Here is a 24,734-nt window from a genome sequence, read left to right as displayed (position 1 = left end):
GCTATAGTTGAGACATTGATAATTGCAGCACAGGTTAGTGGACTGTAGACAAGATGGTTCACAGTTAGCATAAAAATTAATGGCAAAACGGACAAATGCAAATTGTAAAGAATAGAACTGGAAAGTTACATATCTCATCACTGATGTGACGTGCTGATGTCAGAAGGCCTGTATACAGAAATGCACAACAAGGTGGCATAGCTTATCCATTAGAAACTGTGTAACATTATAACACTGATGTACCAAAAAAATACTGGGAGCATAATGCTAACAAAATAGAAGAGAATAAAGAAGTTGTGATCACATGGGAGATTCCTATTCCAACTGATAGGAAGATTGAACCTAGAAAATTGGATATTGTGGTAAAGGAGAAAAACACAAGAATGGCATTGTTGCTAGAACTGTTTATATCCACCGACTATTCTGTGGATTGCATGAAGAAAGCCATGATCCTTAAATACCAAGAGATGTAATCAAAGACCAAGAAAATGTGGCAGAAAGATACAGAAATAGTCTCAATTATATTGGGTGCCACTGATTAACAAGAATTTTCAAGTGCACCTTGATATGTTGCCTATAAAAATTACATGCTATGAATTCCAGAAATAGACACTCTTTAACGCAGTGCAAGTACAAAGAAGAGCATTAGCAGTAAAATTGAGAGATTGAGATTATTCCCAGCATACCTTGGTTTACGAATGAGGTTCATTCGTGTCGAGGTATGCACAAAACAAACCTATTTGGAGACATTGTTCCAAGAGGTTTATCACATTTATATCCACAGGCCGAGTATAAGAATGAGTCAGCATGTATTAGCATGGAAAATGTTGAGGATATTAGGCCTCATATTAATAACAGGACATGTCTGATCCCAATAGACCCTCAGAGTACAGTGGGTTCAAGCCACTCAAGATCTTCAGGGCAGCATATGAGTCTCCCAGTCTCTGAAGGGACTACCTTTCCTGGTGGCTGATCCAGGGGTATTGCCTTACAAATTTCCCCAATTCAAACTGTTTTAACTGCGGATGAGTCCAACCTGAGATGGGAAGGCCATGTAGAGAGGTTGTACATCCAGGGTCTTTGGTCTGCTGAGGAAAAGCTTTATCAAATAAACTTCTTCAAGATAAGGGTGGTTTGGTAAGCTCTGAAGGCTTTCAGACATCAATTGGCCAACAAAATTATCTTTGTCCAGGCAGACAATTAAATAGCAATGTTCTAGATCAACAAGCAGGGAGGAGCAGGATTGTACCTCCTGTGTCAGGAAACTGTACTGTGTGAGATTTGGCCATCTTTCAGGGGATGATCTCAAAGCCATTTAGCTGGCAGGTGAGGAGAAGGTCCTAGTGGAGGCTGAGTCACATGAATGGTTCCAGATAGGAAAGTAGCAAACCAGATAATTTGTAAGTAGAGCACACCTGAGGTAGGTGTGTTTGCATTTCCTCTGAACAGAAAGGTCCTGCTCTTCTGCTCCAGAAATGGGACCCAAGCAAACTAACCTCAAATGCCTTTGCCCTAAATTGGGGCCAGGGTCTCCTATACATAAATCCTCCAATCCCTCTTATCTCAAGACCTTGTTGAAGCTTAGAAGAGACTGGGGGATTATGATTCTCATAATGACCTTTTGGTTGAGACAGATTTGATTTCTATTGCTGCAGGGGATGTCCATTAGAAAACCAATTAGGTTGGGGAATTCCCCCATCTCTAATCACTCAGACTGTTGTGCCATCCCAGCATCAGATCCTTGGCCCTTGCAGCTTAAATGTTGAGAGGGTAGCTCTACAATCCTTGAATCTTTCTGAAGATGTATTTTGTGTTCTTCTGGCCTCCAGGAAGGACTCCATGGGGAAGTGTTATGGCTGCAAAGTGGAAGAGGTTTGCCTTTTGGTGTGAGGGAAGACACTGGATACTTTCTCCTGTTTGACACAAAAACTGCTTGATTACCTTTTACATCTTTCAGAGTCGGACCTATCGCTGCATAGCTTTAGTTATCCGTTTTATGTGGGATTTGTTTCATTTGAAGCCTCCCGTTGTGTCAGAGGATGTCAATGTATTATTGACCCAATTGATGAAAGCTCTTGCTGAGTCTGTAGACTCTTGCAAGCTGAAGTATCTGATCTGGAAGGTCATATTTTCGGTGATGGTCACTTTGGCCCACAGAATCAATGAGCTCCAAGCCCTATTGATTTATCCACCTTATACCAGATTTTACACAATAGGATGGTTCTGTGCATGCATCCTAAGTTCCTGCCTAACAGGTAAATTTAAAAATGCCGGTGTGCATAAAAACCCAGAAATATGGGTGGCTAGGCTGCGTGCACGCTGCAGGGATTTTTAAAGGGCCCAGGCCATGTGCATATCTCCTGGTATGCGCCAAAAACTGTCTCAGTTCAAAAGGGGCAGGCCGGGGTGGGGTCTAGATGGAACGTGGGTGGGCCTTGAGTGGGCTGGGTCAGCACCATTGGGCGCTGTCCCACTGAAGTGTGCGCCGATAGCCAGCTGGCCAACCCGCGCAACTTGCAACTTACTACTGCTCGGGAGAGCAGGTAAGTATAAAAACAAAAAAAACTAGCTAGGGGGGTTTTAGGTGTCGGGGCAGAGAGGGGAAAAGGGAGGCAGGGTAGGTAGGGGGTTCCCTCCCAGTCCGCTCCTTTATTGAGGCGGACTGGGAAGGAACTGGGGAAGGCCCTATTGCGTCGCCATGCGCTTCTAAGAAAATTCCCCCTTAATGCGCGTGCCGATATAAAATCGGTGCATCCATGTGTGCGCGCCGGGAACCATGCACACATGGGCGCCCGCATGCCGGTTTAAAAATCTACCCTAAAGAGAGAACTGGACTCCCACCTTAACCACTCAGTCATCCTTCTAACATTCTTTGCCAGGTCACATGTCCAGAAAGCTGAACAAGAGCTACACAGTTTAGACTGCAAGAGAGCCTAGGCTTTCTATTTGGAGCAGACTGAAGCCCTTAGAAAGTCCACCCAGCTTTTTGTTTCTTTTGACACCAACAAACCTGGAACTGCTGTTGCCAAACACTTTATCAAACTGGCTTGTGGATTACATTTTCTGTTATGCCCACTTAGGCCTGAATCTGGTGGATCATGTCAAGGCTCGCGCTCAGAGCCATGGCAGGATCAGTAGCCCATCTAAGATTGTTCTCCATGGAGATGTGCAAGGTTGCGACATGGGGTTCTTTCCACACATTCACATTGCACTGTTGCTTGGACAGGGACTCCCAAAACAACAAACGTTTTGACTAATCTGTCCTGTGGGTCTCTTGAGGTGTAGAATCTAACTCCATCCCTCCTAGGGCCTGCTGTTTTTATTCCAAGCTGCCCCTATAAAAAAGACAGAACAAAATAAAAATGGCTTGTTGCCACCAACAAACAATTTTTGCCTGTTGGCACTGTTTTAGGTTTTCCCCTTTTTCGTTCAGGGCAGTTTGTAGCTAGGGATTCCTCATGTGTAGGGGCTGCTATCCTGCTTGTCCTCGGAAGTAGACTTGCTTACCTAACAGGTGTTCTCCAACTTCATCAGGCTGTCAAGCCTCACAGAACCCAACCACTTCCCTTGGCGTTTGTTTCTCCCTGCTGGACAGGCCCAATAGGACATGCTCAAAGTTTCTAAACATTTTGAAATCATATTTGATGCCATGTGCGAGGCTGACATCCTGCTGTCCTTAGAAAACATCTGTTACAGGTAAGCAGGTCTGCTATACCTTAACAATGGAACCATATGAAGGCATATGATTGTTGATATTCTAGCATTGATTGATTTTAAGAAAAATCTTTTATTTTAAATTTCTGTTTCTCAGTAATTCAGTCAACCTTTTAAGCAATGTTCCTGTTTCCTGTCTGGATGTGTTGATCAGTCCTGAAGCCCAGGAAGGATCCTTGATGTATAATGGGATAAATATGGAAGCCATTCAGGTTTTGCTGGATTTCATGGAGAAGAGGATAGATAAGGTGAGCTGCCATATCCAAAAGAAAAATGAACATAGTTTCTGGAAACCTGTAACGAGCTTCACCCTGCTATGAGCTCTTGGCCTCACTAGCTCTAAGACCTTATAGCTTCCTTTCATCTTCAGAGTGTTACCCTCATTCTAAAGCAACCCCATTCACCTCTGTAGACTTCACTAGAATACTGTACATTTTACACTTAACCCTTCAAAACTGTCTTTTTATCTTAAAAAGATACAGGTCACGTATATCTGTTTCATATGTTGAAAGATAGCAAATTATCTGTTTCCTACTTATATTTTAGTACTCATGGCCTTTATTTTCACCACCTTCTTTGCTTCAAACACTTTTTTCAACGATCATGCTCTCATATTGCTGCTTCATTTGCCTTGTCTCTCAAACCGGCAAACTTGAGTTCAACAAAGCATGTGTGGTAAGTTTTATGATACTTAAGAAAAACAACTCCCAAATGAAAGTGAACAAGTATTGTTAATGCTGACATCCACCAACCCTGCTGCTGTTTAGCATTTTGATGCCTATCTTTAAAAGGTTCCCATTATTGCATTTCTTATCACAATCTATATATTGATTTACAAGAACTGTGTTAGAAAAAATGTTCCAAAGAAAATTCAGGAACTTCAGTGTTATGCACACTAACTCGGAGACATTCTACACGCTCATTTACTGCAAATGTTTTTCTCTGACATCATAAAACAAATTATATAGAATCCAAAGTTTGATTTGTTCAACTGAAGAGTTTTGGAATCCTCTTATGTACTCTTAGGACAATTTTCAAAAAATGGCTGTGTGCCTGATTTTCAGCAGAATCTAGCAGACTAGAATTTGGCTGAAAATCATCCCTATATCTAAGCATCTAAAACTTAGCCACTATGTTAACCCTGACCCCTACCCTAACCGGGATGCCCTTCCTTCTTTGTGCACTTTTAAAGTAAAGCCAGTGGTTTGCCAACCCTCCAGAATCCCCTCACCCTCGCCCACAATTAAACCATTGATGCTAATGGGGATGGGAGCCAGAAACCCCTCCCCCCATGCCCTCTTGCATCCTCTCCTGACTGCTTTTATGGACACTACAAAGCAGATTACATTCAGGTACTGTAGATATTTCCCTGTCTCCAGAGGGCTCACAATCTAGGTTTGTATCTGAGGCAATAGAGGATGAAGTGATTTGCCCAAGGTCACAAGGAGTAGCAATGGGATTTCAGCCCTGGCTGTCCTCTTTCACAGCCAACTTCTCTAACCACTAGGCTTTTCCTCCACTCCTTGGAGGGCCCCTCCCCCCTGAATACAGCCATACCTAAAGGGAGAGAGGATGCCAGGGTTGTGTGGCTTAATGAGAAAGGGTCAACACGTTTTACAAAGGGAAGTCTTGCCTTGCAAACCTTAGGTTGTTTTTTTTTTAATATCTAGACTTATTTGGTACACAATGATCCTTGAAGTACATGTCCTTTAGATCTCAGTATCTTGACAGTTTGTTATTGCACATGTCCTATATCTTATATCTGTTTCATTTCTTTTATAAGAAATGAAACAGATTTTTTATACTTTTTTTAATACTTTTCTTATACAGATTTTTTTATACTTTTATACTACTACTGTTATAATATGTTATAATTGTTTTTTTGGTTACCATGTTATAATGTAAAATAGGGCTGATATCGCCCTATTCTCTTGGTTATCTGGAAACCGATGTGATATCTCGATTGAATGTTGGTATATAAAATAAATAAATAAATAAATAAATAAGGATTTAGGGCAGCTTCCAAAATCAATGCAAAGAAAAGGTTATGTGGAATCATACAAATGTTGCAGTATAACGAGAAAAGATAGAAAAAGAAACCTTGAGAAATGTGACGGTAACTTTCAAACTGGCGTCCAGGTGTTGCGCCCATCGGTCGCAGATGGCTGCGCCCTCTGATGCTCACCTCTTTTCTGCCTATCTCATCTTACCTGGGATCACATAGGCGCTCGCGCGCGCGCACACAAGGGCCTCCTCTAAGTACACGTCATGGCGGGAACCTCGGGGGCATCCCCTCCCAATGACGTCAATCTCCACCAGTACTTAAACTGATCGGCTCTTGACTGAGACAAGTTAACAAGGAGTTTCTTATTTATTTATGTATTTATTTATTTTGCATTTTTATATACCGACATTCTTGTATCAGATACAAATCATACCGGTTTACATTAAAAACAGAGTATGCAGGAAAATAGGTTTCCTAAGTCAAATACATTGAACATATTTAATAAACAAAGGATTACTAAACACTATGAAAAAGGTTAATTAACAAAGGAAAACTTAAGGGAATTAAAATAAGCGTAGCACAAAGGATTGCACGAAGGGGTGCACAAAGGGGAGTGCCCCTTTGGCGCACCCCTTCGGCACGCGACGTACGGTGGAATGTGGCCGTTTACCGGCTCGCCGCTGGGCATGATGATGTCAGGGGGGGGCGGGTCTCTTCATCCCTGAGTTCACAGCATTCTTAGTTTCAGCGCGAAGTGTTTTTTCAATTTTTTTGGTCTTTTTGGTCTCTTTTTCTCTCAGCGATTGCCCCTAAAGGTGCCCGGTACTGGTGGGCTGCCCCTCCGCATCACTGCCTGGTGGAATGTGGCTGTTTACCGGCTCGCCGCTGAGCATGATGATGTCAGGGGGGCGGGTAAGATGAGATAGGCGTGTCTCTTCATCCCTGAGTTCACAGCATTCTCCTAATTCCACTCTACTGGGATTCCTGTTCCTGTCTCCTCGTGGGTCTGCTACGCTGGGTACCCGCTCCTCGGGGGCTCACTTGCACTTGGGCTATCAGCTCCTCGGAGGGCCTCGCTGCACTTACACCTACCCACTGCCTTGGAACCATCGGGACTTCCTCCGTGAGTACTACTACTCTTCTTCGCTTGCTGAACCGTCTGACTGTGTACCCCGTTCCTCGGGCCACTACCGCCTGCTTCAGCTACTCTTCATTCTCCTGCGCAACCAGAACCTGCCGCTGCTCTACAGCTACCACGGGCTACCTTGCCTCCGCTCTCTGCCAGCTCAGATCCTCGGCATACCCCGCGCTACGGGCCACTACCGGATCTGCAACAGGAGGTACCATCTCCTGTAAGAACTCTTGGTGTGCCGCGCTGCGGTCCCCGCCAGGCCTTCATCTATCAACAGAGTCCTTGGGGAATCTCCCCAATACGCAAGACTATGTCTCTCTCTTCTCTCCATTAATAAAGCTCGCTCAATTGATTCCTGTGTACCGAGACCAAGCCTGCCGACAGTGACTTCCACAGGGCTCCTCCCTGTGGGCGGAGTCAACTTCACCTCGAGCAGAGGTTCACATGCAAAACCATAACAGATTGCTAACTCCATGGACCCGACTCAGGTCTCAGCCCTCCAGGCCATTCCTGGCCTGGCCCAATGCCTTGCTGAACAACAAAGGACCTTGGAGACGTTGGCTACCACTTTCAATCAGCTAAACTCCTGGCTGAATGCCTCACCCTTGGGATCACCTGCACGAGTCTCAGTGCCCTTGCCTGCTCCTACTCGTTTCACTGGAGATCCCCTGGTATGCAGGGGGTTTTTAAATCAGTGCTGTATGCACTTTTCTCTACAGCCTAGCTACTTTCCTATCGTGGTGTCCAAGACTACATATATGCACTCTTTTAGATGGGAAAGCCCTTGCCTGGGCTTCACCCATTTGGGAGCGCAATGATCAGATTCTCAGTGATTTGACAGGATTTCTTGCCTTCTTCTGGTCTGTGTTTGATGACCCTGCCCGCAAGACTGTTGCTGGATCTGCTCTGCTACACCTTCAACAAGGTAACAAAGCTATGACTGATTATGTCATAGAGTTTAAGACATTATCTTCTGAATTACATTGGGATCTGGACTGCCTCAGGACTATTTTCTTGGAGGGTCTCAACACATGCATCAAAGATGAATTGGCAGCTCGAGAACTCCCTGAAACACTAGACGCCCTCACAGATCTTGCGGGACAAATTGATCATCGTCTACAAGAAAGGACCCAAGAACAAAAGGGGAGTAAGAGACCGGTATCCGGGGCTCCACATTCTCGACCTGTGCCTGTTACTCAGACCATGACTGCATCTAGTCCAGAGGAAGAAGAACCCATGCAACTTGGCCACAGCCGCCTATCACCCAGGGAAAGACGTCATCGCAGATGCTTGGGCCTTTCTATGTACTGTGGCGAGCCTGGCCATGCGGTTCAGTCCTGCCCCATCTGTCCGGGAAACTTGCAGACCTAGGATCCGCTGGAGGACTCTTCCTAGGTGTAACCTCTCCATCTCCTCCACTTACTCTGCCAGTTTCTATCATCTCGGAGACCCTTGAATTTCAAACTCTAGTATTAGTGGACTCTGGTGCTGGCGGAAATTTTATTCTCAGGCGAATCGTAGAGCACCTACGAATTCCTACCATCCGGACTCCCACTCTGTTGCTGCTATCCTCTATACACGGAAAGCTACTACCTGGTGAGGTATCTCTTTCCACGCAACCCATCTGCCTACGCAGGGGCTCTCTCCACTCAGAGACTCTCATTTTTAGTGCTGGATAAGGCCATACATCCTGTGGTACTCGGGTTACCATGGTTACAGACACACCAACCCCAGTTCGACTGGGAAACCCTTGAATTATCACAATGGGGATCAACTTGCATGGAAAGTGTCTGAAGGAAGTAAAGCCAATACCCTGTATGACAATGACCACTTCTTTTCCTGGCCTACCACCACAATACTCATCATACCAAGATGTGTTTTCTAAAAAGGTAGCTGATATACTTCCGCCTCATCGGTTTTTCGACTGTGCCATCAATTTGAAACCCAATTCGGAACCACCAAAAGGTAGAGTATACCCGCTCTCTTTAACAGAGACTAAGGTCATGTCGGCCTATATCAAAGAGAACCTAGAAAAGGGGTTTATTCGTCTATCCAAGTCAACAGCAGGAGCCGGATTCTTTTTTGTGGGCAAAAAGGATGGATCCCTTCGCCCCTGTATAGACTACCATGGACTTAATGAAATAACAGTAAAGGGTCGCTACACCCTTCCACTGATCTCTGAACTTTTTGACAGGCTCCAGGGAGCCAAGATCTTCACAAAACTGGACCTCAGGGGCACGTACAACTGGGTACGCATACATCAAGGAGACGAATGGAAGACGGTATTCAATACCCACGACTGCCATTTTGAATATTTGGTCATGCCGTTTGGCCTATGCAACGCGCCTGCCATATTCCAAAATATGATGAATGACATCCTGCGAGACCTACTATATCGGAGTGTTGTAGTATATCTGGATGATATACGGGTCTTCTCCCAAGACACTCAAAGCCACCAACGAGACATCATAGAGGTTGTACAGAGGCTGCGTGAGAATCGACTCTATGCCAAATTGGAGAAGTGCTCGTTCCACCAAGAGTGTCCCTTTCTTGGGTTACATAGTATCCAGTCGGGGTTTCATATGGATCCTCAGAAAACCAAAAGCGTCCAGGACTGGCCCTAACCTACCGGTCTCAAAGCCTTACGGCATTTCCTAGGTTTCACAAACTATTATCGTTCATTTATCCATCATTACTCCACCTTGACGGCAGCACTGACAGCCCTGATGTGGAAGGGAGCTAATCCATCACTGTGGTCTCCTGAAGCGGTAGATGCCTTCCAGAGGTTAAAGAAAGCATTCCTCCAGAAGCTGCGTCTTCGCCATCCAGACCCTCGAAGACCTTTCATTGTTGAGGTAGACACCTCTGACATCAGAGTGGGTGCTGTCTTGAGTCAGCGTAGTGACACCCAAACGCGCCACCCTTGCTCCTTCTTCTCTCGGCATTTCTTTCCAGCCGAGAGGAATTATGGTATAGGGGACAAGGAGCTACTCGCCATCGAGTTAGCCTTCGAGGAGTGGCACCCTTGGCTCAAGGGGGCGCAACATCAGATAACCGTCTACACGGACCACAAAAATTTAGAATACTTACGTCATGCACAACGCCTGAACCACAGGCAGGCCTGCTGGTCCCTATTTTTAAGTCGTTTTGATTTCCTGGTAAAATATCGTCCTGCTCACAAGAATATCTGAGCGGACGCACTCTCACGCTCCTTTTCCACTGAGGACACTCCAGATGAGCCACGTCACATAATCGATCCTGCCAAAGTGATGCTCTCAGGTACCCATGTGGTTCCTACCGGGAAGACGGTAGTTCCCCGAAACCTTAGGAGGAAGATTCTTAAGTGGGCGCATGACCCTTTGCTTGCAGGCCATCCCGGCCAATCCCGAACCTTGGCTACCATTAACAGATATTACTGGTGGCCATCAGTGAAGGAGGACGTAAAGGCCTATGTAGAGTCATGCTCAACCTGTGCTAAACAAAAACCTCCAGTTGGTCATCCCTGGGGACTCCTGCAACCGTTGCTGCCGCCAAGCGAACCATGGACACACATAGCTACAGACTTTGTGGTCGATTTACCAATATCCAGCAGAAATAATACCATTTGGGTCAACATTGACCGTTTTTCCAAAATGGCACATTTTGTGGCAGTACCCGGATTGAACTGGCGAAAGTTTTCATTCAACACATATTTCGTCTGCATGGCATGCCGAAACATATCCTCTCAGAGGGGTTCAATTCACAGCTAAATTCTGGAGGAGTCTCTGCAAAAATTTGATATCTCACTGGATATGACGTCAGCCTACCATCCACAAGCTAACGGGCAAACCAAAAGAATAAACCGCACACTAAAGCAGTTCCTGAGATCATATGTCAACTCCAGACAAAACGATTGGTCTGAGCTGCTTCCCTGGGCTGAATTTGCACTAAATTCAAATCCCTCCGCTGCTACCGGATCATCACCTTTTCAGCTCGTGTATGGCCGTCAGCCTTTGCCTCCACTACCAGTACCCTTGTTAGTCTCATCTCCAGCAGCTCAGGCTTCGGCACAAGAACTACATTGAAAATGCGAACATACAAAAGGACTTCAACAGAAAGCAGGGCAGCAGGCCAAAAAGTTCTACGATACACATCATCAGGCCGCCCCACAATTACAACCCGGAGACAAAGTATGGCTTAGCACCCGCTCCATATGTCTCAAGCTACCATCCGCATGATTCGTGCCACTCTACATTGGGCCTTTTGCTGTGCTCTGCTGTCTAGGACCCATGACGTACAGTTTGAAGTTACCATCATCACTTCGGATCCACAACGCCTTCCACATATCTCTGTTGAAGCCGCTCTCTAAGAAGACAGCTGAGCCACAGCCCTTCTCTGCAATGGACAACATCACCTACCAGGTAGATGTTATCCTTGATGTACGGAAGCATGGGAGACACTGGGAATATCTCATTTCGTGGGAAGGATATGGACTGGAGGAGAACAGCTGGGAGCCGGCAAGTAACATCCTTGACAAGGATCTCATCAAGCAATTTCATATGGCTCACCCAGAAAACCGAAACCCCGGAGGGGGGGGGGGGCCCTAAGAAGGGGGGTACTGTTGCGCCCTTCGGTCGCAGACGGCTACGCCCTCTGATGCTCACCTCTTTTCTGCCTGTCTCATCTAACTTGGGATCACTTAGGCGCTCGCGCCCAAGGGCCTCCTAAGTACACGTCATGGCGGGAACTTCGGGGGCATCCCCTCCCGATGACGTCAATCTCCACCAGTACTTAAACTGATCGGCTCTTGACTGAGACAAGTTAACAAGGAGTTTCTTACTTGCCTAATTCCACTCTACTGGGATTCCTGTTCCTGTCTCCTCGTGGGTCTGTTTCGCTGGGTACCCGCTCCTCGGGGGCTCACTTGCACCCGGGCTATCAGCTCCTCGGAGGGCCTCGCTGCACTTACACCTACCCATTTCCACCTACCCACTACTCTTCTTCACTTGCTGAATCGTCTGATGGTGTACCCCGTTCCTCGGACCACTACCGCCTGCTTCAACTACTCTTCATTCTCCTGCGCAACCAGGACCTGCCACTTCTACAGCTACCATGGGCTACCTTGCCTCCGCTCTCTGCCAGCTCAGATCCTCGGCATACCCCGCGCTGCGGGCCACTACCAGATCTGCAACAGGAGGTACCATCGCCTGTAAGAACTCTTGGCGTGCCGCTCTGCGGTCTCCACCAGACCTTCATCTATCAACAGATCCTTGGGGAATCTCCCCAATACGCAAGACTGTGTCTCTCTCTTCTCTCCATTAATAAAGCTCACTCCATTGACTCCTGTGTACCGAGACCAAGCCTGCCGACACTGACGTCCACAGGGCTCCTCCCTGTGGGCGGAGTTAACTTCACCTCAGCGAAAGGTTCACATGCAAAACCATAACAGCAGGCACACATGTGCACATGTATCAGCCCACACCCAGGGACATGGCTATTTTATAACTTATGCACATATATGCGCACATGTTACAAAATAGCCTGGCAGTGCACACCAAATTTTAAGTAGGCACGCGTATGGGCATGCAAATCCTACTTCTACCACGTAAATCAGGGAATTTTTAAGAGAAGCGCGTGGCCATGCCATTCCCAGCTTTAACACTTTGTCCCCAGTAGGCCCAGTTTAGAGATAGGCCCTCCCACCTCTCCTGGTTTGATAGCTTTCACTTCCCCCAGATAGCCCCGACCTTTAAAACCCCACATATCTGCCTAGTTTTCTTTATTTTTTTAAGTTTCATATCATCCATAGCAGAAGTAAAGTTATGTGGCCGGGGGCCTCGGCATTCCGGAATGAGTAAGTATTTATGCACACATCTCAATTTCATGCTCTGAAATGTCCGTGCCCAGGCCATGCCTAGTCCCCGCCCCTTTTTGAAAACTTCCGAGATGTACACGCTGCAGGAGATACATACATATCTCGCCGGCTTTTAAAATCTGCTCAGCACATGCAAACCCAATTTATTTGCGCATCCACTAATTAATGCACCCACTGGGCTTTTAAAATTCACCCTTATGAGTTATCTACCTGGATAAGCAAGCCTGATAAGATGGGATTTTTAACTAGGAACAGAAGAGAGATAAAGTGGATATCAGAGATAAAGAGGAGACAGACCATGTTGGAGATGATGCCAGTGATTAATGTAAATAACTAGGTGGCTGGTGGCCATGAGGATTCCTTTTTAACTTCCCTGTCTGGTGCAAAGCTAGTGGACCTTGCACATCACCTAGATAGATTTAAAGACTGCAGGAGAAGAGCCTGCTGTTGTGATCCATATGGGCACCAGTGACATAGGAAGATGCAAGAGGGTGGCTCTCGAGGTTAATTTAGGCTTTTAGGTAATAAATTAAAATCCAGAACCTTTAGGGAAGCATTCTCAGAAATGCTCCCAGTTCTATGTGCAGGACCCCAAAGATAGGCTGAACTTCGGAGTCTCAAAGTATAAATGAGACAATGCTGCAAGGAGGAGGCTTTAGATTCATTAAGAACCGGGAAACTTTTGGGGAAGGGAGGAACCTATTCCAATGGAATGGGCTCCACCTTAACCGAAACGGAACCCAGCAGCTAGTGCTAAAAGGAAATAGAGCAGATTTTATACTAAACCCTGGGGAGAAAGCCAGAAGTTGCTCAGGAACGCATATTTCTGAGCAGCTAACAGAAAAGGATACCTTTAAACAAGGGAAACTAAATTGTTACGATCATGAGGCTATGGAAAATGCTGATTCCAAATTACCTAAATCAACTACCTGTAAATGGGGTGTAAAAAAGAGTACTGTTAGGATTCACAGCTCATCCCGATGCTGCTGGCGGGCCCTGACCTCAGCGCAGAATGGATGCCACCAACTATGGCCCGACACACAACGATGCTGCTGCCATCCTGATTTTCTTTAAGGCATGCGCTTACAGCCCCTACCTTTAAAGAGTCCTCAGTGAGAGAATCCCCGCAGCACTCTCTGATGACGCCAGCAGTCTCTGACTACTTAAGGGCTCCTCGGACTGCCTCAGCAACGGGTCTCCTGCTTCCAGCAGTGTGTGTTGCTCCAGCATCTTTCTTCGGGTCTATTCCTGCTTTCTGTTGTTTCTGCCTCTTCCTGCCCTGCCTCATCCAGCCCTGCCTTCCTCTGCTTATCTCATCAGTATCTTGTGTGTCTTTATCCACTCTGGCCTGATCTCCTGGTATCAACCTTGTGCCTTGGACCTGACCACGTTCACCTGCCACCTGGGCCTACTACAACTACTACTACTACTTAACATTTCTATAGCGCTACACGACATACACAGCGCTGTACAAACATACAAAAAGACAATCCCTGCTCAATAGAGCTTACAATCTAATAAGACAAACATACAGGGCAAGAGACTTGGGGTATAAAGCAAGACAGTGTTTAAAAAGAAAAGAAAGTTAGCAACGATAAAAGCAGACAATCAGGCATAAGATCCCAGCATGCTCTTGGATTCTTGCTCTCTTCACTGCCCTAGGCACCCACCTAAATCTTACCAGCCACCAGAACTCATGGACCCAACCTGCACAGCTGATATAGGTGAAGCTCCACACTGTCCCGCTCCAGGGCATATGTTCGTAGGTTCGCTTATGAGACTGCATCAACTATGCTGCAGTATAGAGGGCTCACTGTTATGAATGAGTGGTGTTTGGGTGGATCCCTGGGTACTGTGAAAGATAACCACGCCCACAGGGAGGAGCCACGTGAGGAGCCACAGTACTAGGCTAGACTCAGACGCACAAACACAGATAGTTCTGTATTAAACAGCTTTGAAGTGTGCCACCAAAGGTGGCAGTAGTGAGGCAGTCTGGTAGTTGCAGTTTCAGGGACTTCGGCAGAGTGAGCCCTTCTCACTCCATTGGTAATGGGAGGTTCCGAAGCAGGTTTCCCAGCAAGGAAGTACTGTAGATGAGATAGACTAAGAGTTAATGTACTCACTAGGTGTTTGCTGTAGATAGGCGATTCCACCAGGTTGAAGAAGTAAGTGCAGGCACCGAGGCAGGGAGAACAGGCCCTCGAGGAATGAGTACCTGTTCCCTGTAAGGCACCTGAAACAAAGCAGAGGGCCCCCGAGGAGCGGGTACCCAGGTTAGCAGTTACCCCTAAGGGCAGAGAGAGAGCTTCCAGCGGCAGCACGGAAGCAGCAGAGTAGCGTAGACAGGAACGTAACGTATCCAGAGTCAAGTCCAATCCAAGTCCTTGTTAACTCAATGAGCAGTAGGACAGGAAAAGCACAGAAAGTGTAGGATCCAAGCCAGAGAAGAAGAGGGTGAGAGATTATTAAGGGCAGTGCTGTTTTTCTGGTGTTATTCCAGTAAATACCGAGGTCAATATTCAAAGCTGGCCATTTAAGTAACTTAGGCCTGGATTTTCTAAGTTCGCAGAACTTAGAGAATCCTTTGGTAACGGGGGTGGGGGGGTTGGTCCTGCGAAAGCCGGCAGCGATCGCACCACCACCATACTTTGCATGGGTTCTTTTATCACATGTATTGTTATGTACGGGTTTTTAGTGTGCCCATGGGCCTCAGCCCGACCCAGACCTTCAAGGCCGGGCCGAGGGTTGACGGTGGCTCCGCATGGCTGACAGTCGTACCCTCTGCCAGGCCTGCAAGCTCCCAAGGCCAACATCCGAGGATGTTGGAAGTTGAATGGTCCTCCGACCATTCCGAGCCCTTTCGGACCTGCTGCGAGCAGCATGGAGCAGCAGGCCTGGCCTGAGGCTGAGGGCAGACGGACCTTGACACGAAGACAAGACTATGAAGATTGATGAAACGGCATCACATGGCACGAAGACTTGGGTTGATGCGACGGCATCACATGGCACGAAGACTTGGGTTGAAGACATGACACCAGGACTATGAAGACGTGACACCAGAATCGATGCAACGGCATCGCAGACGAAGACTTGACACCAGGGCTGATGCGAAGACATCACGGACCAGTGGTCGATGTGACGGCATCCTGGACCAGGGTCGATGCAGCGACATCAGAAACATGACGCTGAAGTGCAGACACAACAAGGAACTTGGAATCCAGACGAGACTAGAAGCCAGGAAGGCGGACATTGGCACTGTCTCTCAGGGCGCCCTACTCAGGCTACCCGTGGGACTGAGTCGCGGACCACCCTGTCCCACTGCGCGCCCTACACAGCCCTTGCAGACTGGTCACGGACCATGAGGAGAACGGGACAGCGCAGGAAAGATCCAGGACATGACGGCTCAAGAGCACAGGACACCTGTCCACCTGCAGGCCACTCCAGCCCGGGAAAGATGTCGTCTGAGGGAGTCCGGCCCACAGGACCAGAAGGCTCAGGAGCGTTGAAGAGGAGACGTAGGAATGAACATCCAGGAAGGCAGGAACACCAGGACTAAGATCATGAAGACACCAGGACACCTGGATGAGGACCTCAGGCATGAAGACATGACATGATACAGAGGAACGAGACGAGGAGCTCCACGAGGACTAGAAGACCTTACAAAGGCTCTGGCAGGCAGGAGCCTCCAGAACGAAGTCACCTCGATGCAAGGCAGAGAACGGATTCACGGAGCAGCCCTTTATAGGGCTGGTGCAGGAAACAGTTACAGAGGTGGGGCCAGGACACTTCCTGTGTCTGGCCCTTTAAATGTAGCAAGAAGATGCAGCCGCGCGCCTAGGAGAGAGCAGGAAGCTGTGCAGGACCGCGGACAGTGGCCTGCACCGACGTAATCGCGGCAGACGCAGGGCAGGGCCTGAGAAGCAGGCCCTGATGTCGGCAGCGGCTCCAGCCGCTGCGGGGAGCCCCGGGAGCGGCTCCAGCTGCCGGGCCAGCCCGGGAATGCGGCCTTAGCATCGCGAAGATAAAAGGCAGCGTCGGGGGTGGTCCCAGGCCCCAAAGAAGGCTGAAACGTCCGCGGCTCCGGCCGCGGTGAAGAGGAGAGACGGGGGCGGCCTCCGGGCCGCGTGGGCAGGCCGATGGCGGCGTCCTGCCGTGCCGGCGACGAAAACAGCATGCTTGGTGTGAGTAGCCTGCTCGCGGGGGAACCCACGGGCAGGAGTGTTCCTAACATGTATATTACTTGGTCACTTTTAGCACACATACTTTCCATAGGTTCTTTTAGTGCACACTCTTTGCATGGGTTCTTTTATCACATGTATATTACTTGGTCACTTTTAGCACACATACGTTCCATAGGTTCTTTTAGTGCACATACTTTGCATGGGTTCTTTTATCACATGTATATTACTTGGTCACTTTTAGCACACATACTTTCCATAGGTTCTTTTAGTGCACATTCTTTGCATGGGTTCTTTTATCACATGTATATTACTTGGTCACTTTTAGCACACATACTTTCCATAGGTTCTTTTAGTGCACATACTTTGCATGGGTTCTTTTATCACATGTATATTACTTGGTCACTTTTAGCACACATACGTTCCATAGGTTCTTTTAGTGCACATACTTTGCATGGGTTCTTTTATCACATGTATATTACTTGGTCACTTTTAGCACACATACTTTCCATAGGTTCTTTTAGTGCACATTCTTTGCATGGGTTCTTTTATCACATGTATATTACTTGGTCACTTTTAGCACACATACTTTCCATAGGTTCTTTTAGTGCACATACTTTGCATGGGTTCTTTTATCACATGTATATTACATGGGCACTTTTAGCACACATACGTGCCATAGGTTCTTTTAGTGCACATTCTTTGCATGGGTTCTTTTATCACATGTATATTACATGGGCACTTTTAGCACACATACTTTCCATAGGTTCTTTTAGTGCACATTCTTTGCATGGGTTCTTTTATCACATATATATTACATGGGCACTTTTAGCACACATACTTTCCATAGGTTCTTTTAGTGCACATACTTTGCATGGGATCTTTCATCACATATATATTACATGGGCACTTTTAGCACACATACTTTCCATAGGTTCTTTTAGTGCACATTCTTTGCATGGGTTCTTTCATCACATATATATTACATGGGCACTTTTAGCACACATACGTTCCATAGGATTTTTAGTGCACATACTTTGCATGGGTTCTTTTATCACATGTATATTACATGGGCACTTTTAGCACACATACTTTCCATAGGTTCATTTATTGCACATACTTTGCATGGGATCTTTTATCACATATATATTACATGGGCATTTTTAGCACACATACTTTCCATTGGTTCTTTTAGCACACATACGTGCCATAGGTTCTTTTAGTGCACATACTTTGCATGGGTTCTTTTATCACATGTATATTACATGAGCACTTTTAGCACACATACGTTCCATAGGTTCATTTATTGCACATACTTTGCATGGGTTCTTTTATCACATATATATTACATGGGCACTTTTAGCACACATACTTTCCATTGGTTCTTTTAGCACACATACGTGCCATAGGTTCTTTTAGTGCACATACTTTGCATGGGTTCTTTTATCACATGTATATTACATGAGCACTTTTAGCACACATACGTTCCATAGGTTCATTTATTGCACATACTTTGCATGGGTTCTTTTATCACATATATGTTACATGGGCACTTTTAGCACACATACTTTCCATAGGTTCTTTTAGTGCACATACTTTGCATGGGTTCTTTTATCACATATATATTACATGAGAACTTTTAGCACACATACGTGCCATAGGTTCTTTTAGTGCACATACTTTGCATGGGTTCTTTTATCACATGTATATTACTTGGTCACTTTTAGCACACATACGTTCCATAGGTTCTTTTAGTGCACATACTTTGTATGGGTTCTTTTATCACATGTATATTACATGGTCACTTTTAGCACACATACTTTCCATAGGTTCTTTTAGTGCACATACTTTGCATGGGTTCTTTTATCACATGTATATTACATGAGCACTTTTAGCACACATACGTGCCATAGGTTCTTTAGTGCACATACTTTGCATGGGTTCTTTTATCACATATATATATTACATGAGCACTTTTAGCACACATACTTTCCATAGGTTCATTTATTGCACATACTTTGCATGGGTTCTTTTATCACATATATATTACATGGGCACTTTTAGCACACATACTTTCCATAGGTTCTTTTAGTGCACATATTTGTATGGGTTCTTTTATCACATGTATATTACATGGTCACTTTTAGCACACATACTTTCCATAGGTTCTTTTAGTGCACATACTTTGCATGGGTTCTTTTATCACATGTATATTACATGAGAACCTTTAGCACACATACTTTCCATAGGTTCATTTATTGCACATACTTTGCATGGGTTCTTTTATCACATGTATATTACATGAGCACGTTTAGCACACATACGTGCCATAGGTTCTTTTAGTGCACATACTTTGCATGGGATCTTTTATCACATGTATATTACTTGGTCACTTTTAGCACACATACTTTCCATAGGTTCTTTTAGTGCACATACTTTGCATGGGTTCTTTTATCACATATATATTACATGAGTATTTTTAGCACACATACTTTCCATAGGTTCTTTTAGTGCACATACTTTGCATGGGTTCTTTTATCACATGTATATTACATGAGTATTTTTAGCACACATACGTGCCATAGGTTCTTTTAGTGCACATACTTTGCATGGGTTCTTTTATCACATATATATTACATGGGCACTTTTAGCACACATACTTTCCATAGGTTCTTTTAGTGCTCATACTTTGCATGGGTTCTTTTATCACATGTATATTACATGGGCACTTTTAGCACACATACGTGCCATAGGTTCTTTTAGTGCTCATACTTTGCATTGGCTAGTTCTGAACAGAGAAACTGCCTGCAGAGTTTTCCTTTGAAAATTGTCTGCACTGTATGGTAACAAAAGCATCCTTCTACTTTGCAATTCTGCAGGTTACACAAACTTCCCCGTATGTGTAATTGAAGAATAGGTGTTTGGTTTAGTGGGGGTGGGGGGTTCTGTTTTTGCTATGATTCATTGAACTGGTTTTGTTGAATTTCATTTGATCGCTTTTCAGGGAAGCAGCTATCGGGAGGGTCTCACTCCAGTGCTTACACTGTTGACAGAATGCTCCAGAACTCATAGGAACATCAGGAAGTTCATCAAAGCTCAGGTAAACTCAAAAGCATAGACTTTTGTTTTTTAAAGGAAGTGGACATGTTTGCTGGTTATTGTGTAAGGCCAGGAATGAGGAACTCTTGAGTTTTAATCCCAGCATTGACTTCCTGTTTTATCTGGAACATGTTAATTTATCTCCCTATGTCACACTCACCGATTTTAAGAGATTATTTAACTGTACTTAGGGACCTTCATTTATCAGCTTTCATTTTATTTTTCCTGGAATTTATCAGTGTTTATTGTAATGGACAAAATGAGAGAACATCAGTGGCAGAAAAATAAGTCATTATTTTCCACTGCTGTCCATTACAATAAACACTTATAATCCCTGGAAAAATAAAATAAAACTGAAAATGAAAATCCCTTCCTATCCTCCAGGTGTGGTATACAAGGACAAGATCACCCATAGATTACACAAAACATTGAGGGCTCAATATTCAAAGGGCCTTCAGTGCTGTTTAGCTGGATAAGCAGGACTTGTATGGCTAAGTAGTTGCCACTGAATATGCACTTATGTTCAGCAGCTGCCACTTAGCCAAATAAGTCCCAGATCGAGTTAGCCGAATAACATATATGATATTCGGAGTTAGCCACATAAGTATAGACGCGCCATAGAGCAAGTCTTAACTTAGCTGGAAGTCTACCAGGCTAAGTGCATATATATATATATGTGTGTGTGTATATTCAGCAGCTTCACCATGTTACTGAATATACATCTTAACAGCCAAATGCAGTAGAAACAAGGGTGGATTTTATTTCGCAATGTGCGCTACATATAGGCATCGATGGCTGAGGCAGAACTCCTGATGGAGGGATGTGAAACGGTGTTTCTCCTCCCAATGATGCTGTCAGAGGGGAGGGCATTGGAGCCATCGGAGACCCGGGATCCATCGTTGGAAAAGCGGCCATAAGCGCTTCCCATCCTGGATAGCAGCGGTGCCAGCGCTGCCAGAATCGGGTCGATGATCGGTTACAAAGGCGATGCCGGTGTCAGCCAGCGAAACATCTTCTTCCTCCTTCATCTTCGACCAACGGACAGGCCTGCACAATCGGCACCGGCGTCCCACCGGGTAAGGCCTCTCAGACCACCACTCACCCAGGCTGGGCCGCCGCCGACCGCAAGGCAAGCCTAGCCTCTGAATCCGGGCCCGAACTCTTCTTCTTTCCGCAACTGAAGCCCGCCCCTCCACCGAACCAGCCAATCATGCGACGGCTGCAGGGCAGCCAATCAGCAGAGGCCCGGCTGGGCTTTAAATTTTAAGCACCAGCTAGGCGCTGCCCCTTTGTGCGCCCCTTTGTGCAGCCCCTAAGTGTGGAGAGATTTTATGACCTAGAGTTGTTTTGATCCTGGGATTTGGTCTATCTCTGTTCACCTATCTGTCCACCAACAACTTAACATCGGCAGGAGCAATTCATCCATACAGCAGGAACTCTACTCCTTCTCAACATATTGCCCCTCATCCTCAACACATAGATTCACACCCCTCGTTATACCCAAAATCTGGAACAAAGGCAGAATGCTTACAACCTACATCTCATCCCTTTATACGACAACAAAGGCTTAGTCCAATAATGATATCTCCAATTACACAATTCTGGGTCTCTCACTGTTTACACTAACTCTATTTAACGCACAGTCGCTCTCCAAAAAAAACGCACATTCTCAACGACTATCTTATAGAAGTGAACCAGACATTTGTGCAATCACAGAAACATGGTTTAAACCTACCGACACAGTACTAATGAACCAGCTTCCCACGCAATCTTATGACCTCTTCTCAGTCCCCAGACCCAAAAAAAGAGGAGGAGGGCTCCCCTTGGCGGCGAAAAAAGGATTAGGCCTAACCTTACAACAAACAAATACTACAACCAAAATCGAATTCTCCCTCTTCAAATCGGAGCAACTACAATTAGTCCTCATCTACACCCCACCAGTACTTTAGAATCAGACCCCTCTCCTTTGATTGAGCTAATAGCCAAACACATTAACACCGATAAACCTACCATAATCTTAGGAGACTTCAACATGCATGTGGACGCTTACCCTCAATCCATCAACTGTGGAACGTTCCTCTCCTTGCTCAGTTACATGGGTTTCACTCAAATTGTCAACAGCCCCACCCATAAAGCAGGCCACACAATTAGACCTCATCTTTATTAACGATAGCTTCTCCATCCACTCCAACCCCACTTGCTCCCAAGTTCCGTGTTTGGACCACCGAGTCATCTACACGACACTTAAGATCAAAAATCCCCCACCTCAAGCCTCCACTAAAACCACCATCCATTTCAGGAAACCATGTTCACTAGACCTACTCAGTGAGCAGCTTCCAAAGAACTAAACCAACTAGACCTCTCAGATGTAACCACAGCCACCACCTCATGGATCAATATCACCAAGAAAATTGCGGATCAAATCTGCCCGAGCACCACTAAAGTCCTACAACCCACGGTGGACAAACAGAAAACCTTGGTTTACCCCTGAACTTAAGTCCCTTAAACAAAAACTAAGAATAAAGAACATAGCTGGAGAAAAAAAACCCTCTACCCTCGTCACAAGCCAACTACAAATCCCTCCTCAACACCTACAGGAACGCTATCCTTAGAACAAAGAAAGATTTCTACGCAAAAAAAAATACACAACTTCATCTTGATTCAAAGGCACTTTTCTCCTACGTCTCATCACTTACCAAACCTTCACCTCCCACCATTCCAGACTACCAAGCACTCAACAAAGCCAAGGAACTTGCCAATTACTTCAAGAAAAAATCTCCAACCTAACCCACCCCTCTTACAACTCTCAGCCTCCCTCCAATTCACCCTTTCATCATCCCGCCTCAGCAAAACATTAGTCTGAGTCCTTCGAGCCCACTTCTTCTCTTGAGATAGAAAATACACTCAAGAACTCAAACCATCCTCCCACCCATCAGATCCTCTACCGACAAACTTGCTCATCGCCATCCCGAATACCATCGCTAACCAATAGCAGAAATTATAAATTCCTCTTTATCTCAAGGCACGGTACCAAACCAGTTTAAAACCTAGCAATTCTTAAACCGCTCCTAAAAAAGCCAAACGCCTCTCCAACGGATCCTGCTAACTTCCGCCCCATTGCAAACTTACCACTGATTGCCAAACTGATGGAGAAAATGGTAACAAGCAACTTTCAGAATACCTTGAAGATAACAACATACTCGCCCCGGCTCAATACGGCTTTCGCAAATCTCTAAATATCGAATCCCTACTTCTATCACTCATGGACACTATTCTCTTAAACCTGGATAAAAAACAATCTTACCTCCTGGTTCTTCTAGATCTGTCTGCAGCATTCGACACGGTAAAACACACAATTACTCTTAGATCATCTAGCGAACATTGGCATCAAAGGTTCAGCACTCAGTTGGTTTAAGTCCTTCCTATGCAACAGGTTTCTATAAAGTCAGGATAAACAATAAGAATCTCATCCAGTCCTCTCAGACCAGGGAGTCCCCTCAAGGATCCTCACTCTCACCCACTCTCCTTCAATATTTACCTTCTCCCGCTCTGCCACTTACTCTCAAACCTTAAGCTAATTCATTACCTTACGCGGACGACATACAAATTCTGATCCCGATCACAGAGTCCCTTCAAAAACTATCTCCCACTGGAATGATTGCCTTCAGCCAATCAAGGACCTTCTCTCCAACCTCAACCTAGTTCTTAATGCCAACAAAACGGAGATGCTCTATATCTCCCATGATGACAATTTCGCCCTATCAACCCAGCAAGCCCCTCTCAACCTACCAGCTTAAACATCAATCTCTCACCTGACGTCAGAGATTAGGAGCCTGGCTCGATAACCAACTAAACCTAAAAAAATTTATAAACACCCACAAAGGATTGCTTTTACAAATTGCAAGTCCTCAAAAATAAAACCACTCCTTCACTTCAATGACTTCCGCTTGGTGTTACAATCCATCATCTAACCAAGATCGACTACTGCAACTCCCTTCTACTCGGACTCCCTACCAGCACCATCCAGCCTCTACAGATTGTTCAGAACGCCGCCGCTAGAATCCTCACAAACTCCAACAAAAGACAACACATCACCCCTATCCTCCGTAACCTACACTGGCTGCCTATCAAATACAGGATCCTCTTTAAAGTTCTCACAATTATTCACAAAGCGACACACATAATGTTAAGCACACAACTATGACCTCATACTTCATCCAGACCCATCAGAAGTGCATACAAAGGCACACTGTATGCCCCTCCAGCTAATACATCACTAAGGAAGTGCGCACTATCTACAGCAGACCCCCATCAATGGAATGCACTCCCCCCAGATCTACGACTAGAACCAAGCCACCTGGAGTTTAAAAAAAACTAAAAACCTGGCTCTTCATCCAAGCTTATCCTGACACTTAAAACTACCACGATGTGAGATCAGACTTAAGTCCATTTTCCCATCGGTTATACGTTCCATATTCTTTCACTGGCTATATGTTTTCATTCATCGGCTATTATGTTCCATATTCATTATACAGCTTTATGTATTCAGGCATTTGTTACATGTTCCCTATTCATTCACTTGTTATATGCACCGTATTCATTCTCTCTTGTTATATGTAACGTATTTAACATATTTATTTATTTATTTATTTATTTATTTAAGGTTTTTATATACCGGCAATCATGAAAACTATCTTGCTGGTTTTACATAAAACAGGAGTGCAGTAGATACATCAAAACTGAACAGAGGTG

The 24,734-nt window shown here is 45.4% G+C and overlaps 1 protein-coding gene across 1 annotated transcript in view; it reads left to right on the top strand.

The window, feature by feature from the left end:
- The window catches only part of LOC115089460 (synembryn-B-like), a 161,345-nt gene that overhangs the window by 118,209 nt on the left and 18,402 nt on the right, over positions 1-24,734 (top strand). Inside the window, exons 6-7 of the mRNA XM_029597551.1 lie at positions 3,812-3,962; positions 19,888-19,983. Coding sequence (XP_029453411.1) covers positions 3,812-3,962; positions 19,888-19,983 — 247 coding nt within the window. The remainder of the gene's footprint in view (positions 1-3,811; positions 3,963-19,887; positions 19,984-24,734) is intronic.

This window comes from Rhinatrema bivittatum, chromosome 4, assembly GCF_901001135.1.
Source record: "Rhinatrema bivittatum chromosome 4, aRhiBiv1.1, whole genome shotgun sequence".
In the NCBI taxonomy this organism is placed as follows: domain Eukaryota; kingdom Metazoa; phylum Chordata; class Amphibia; order Gymnophiona; family Rhinatrematidae; genus Rhinatrema; species Rhinatrema bivittatum.
Note: the sequence above shows the minus strand (reverse complement) of the source record. Positions and strands in the feature narration are given on the sequence as shown.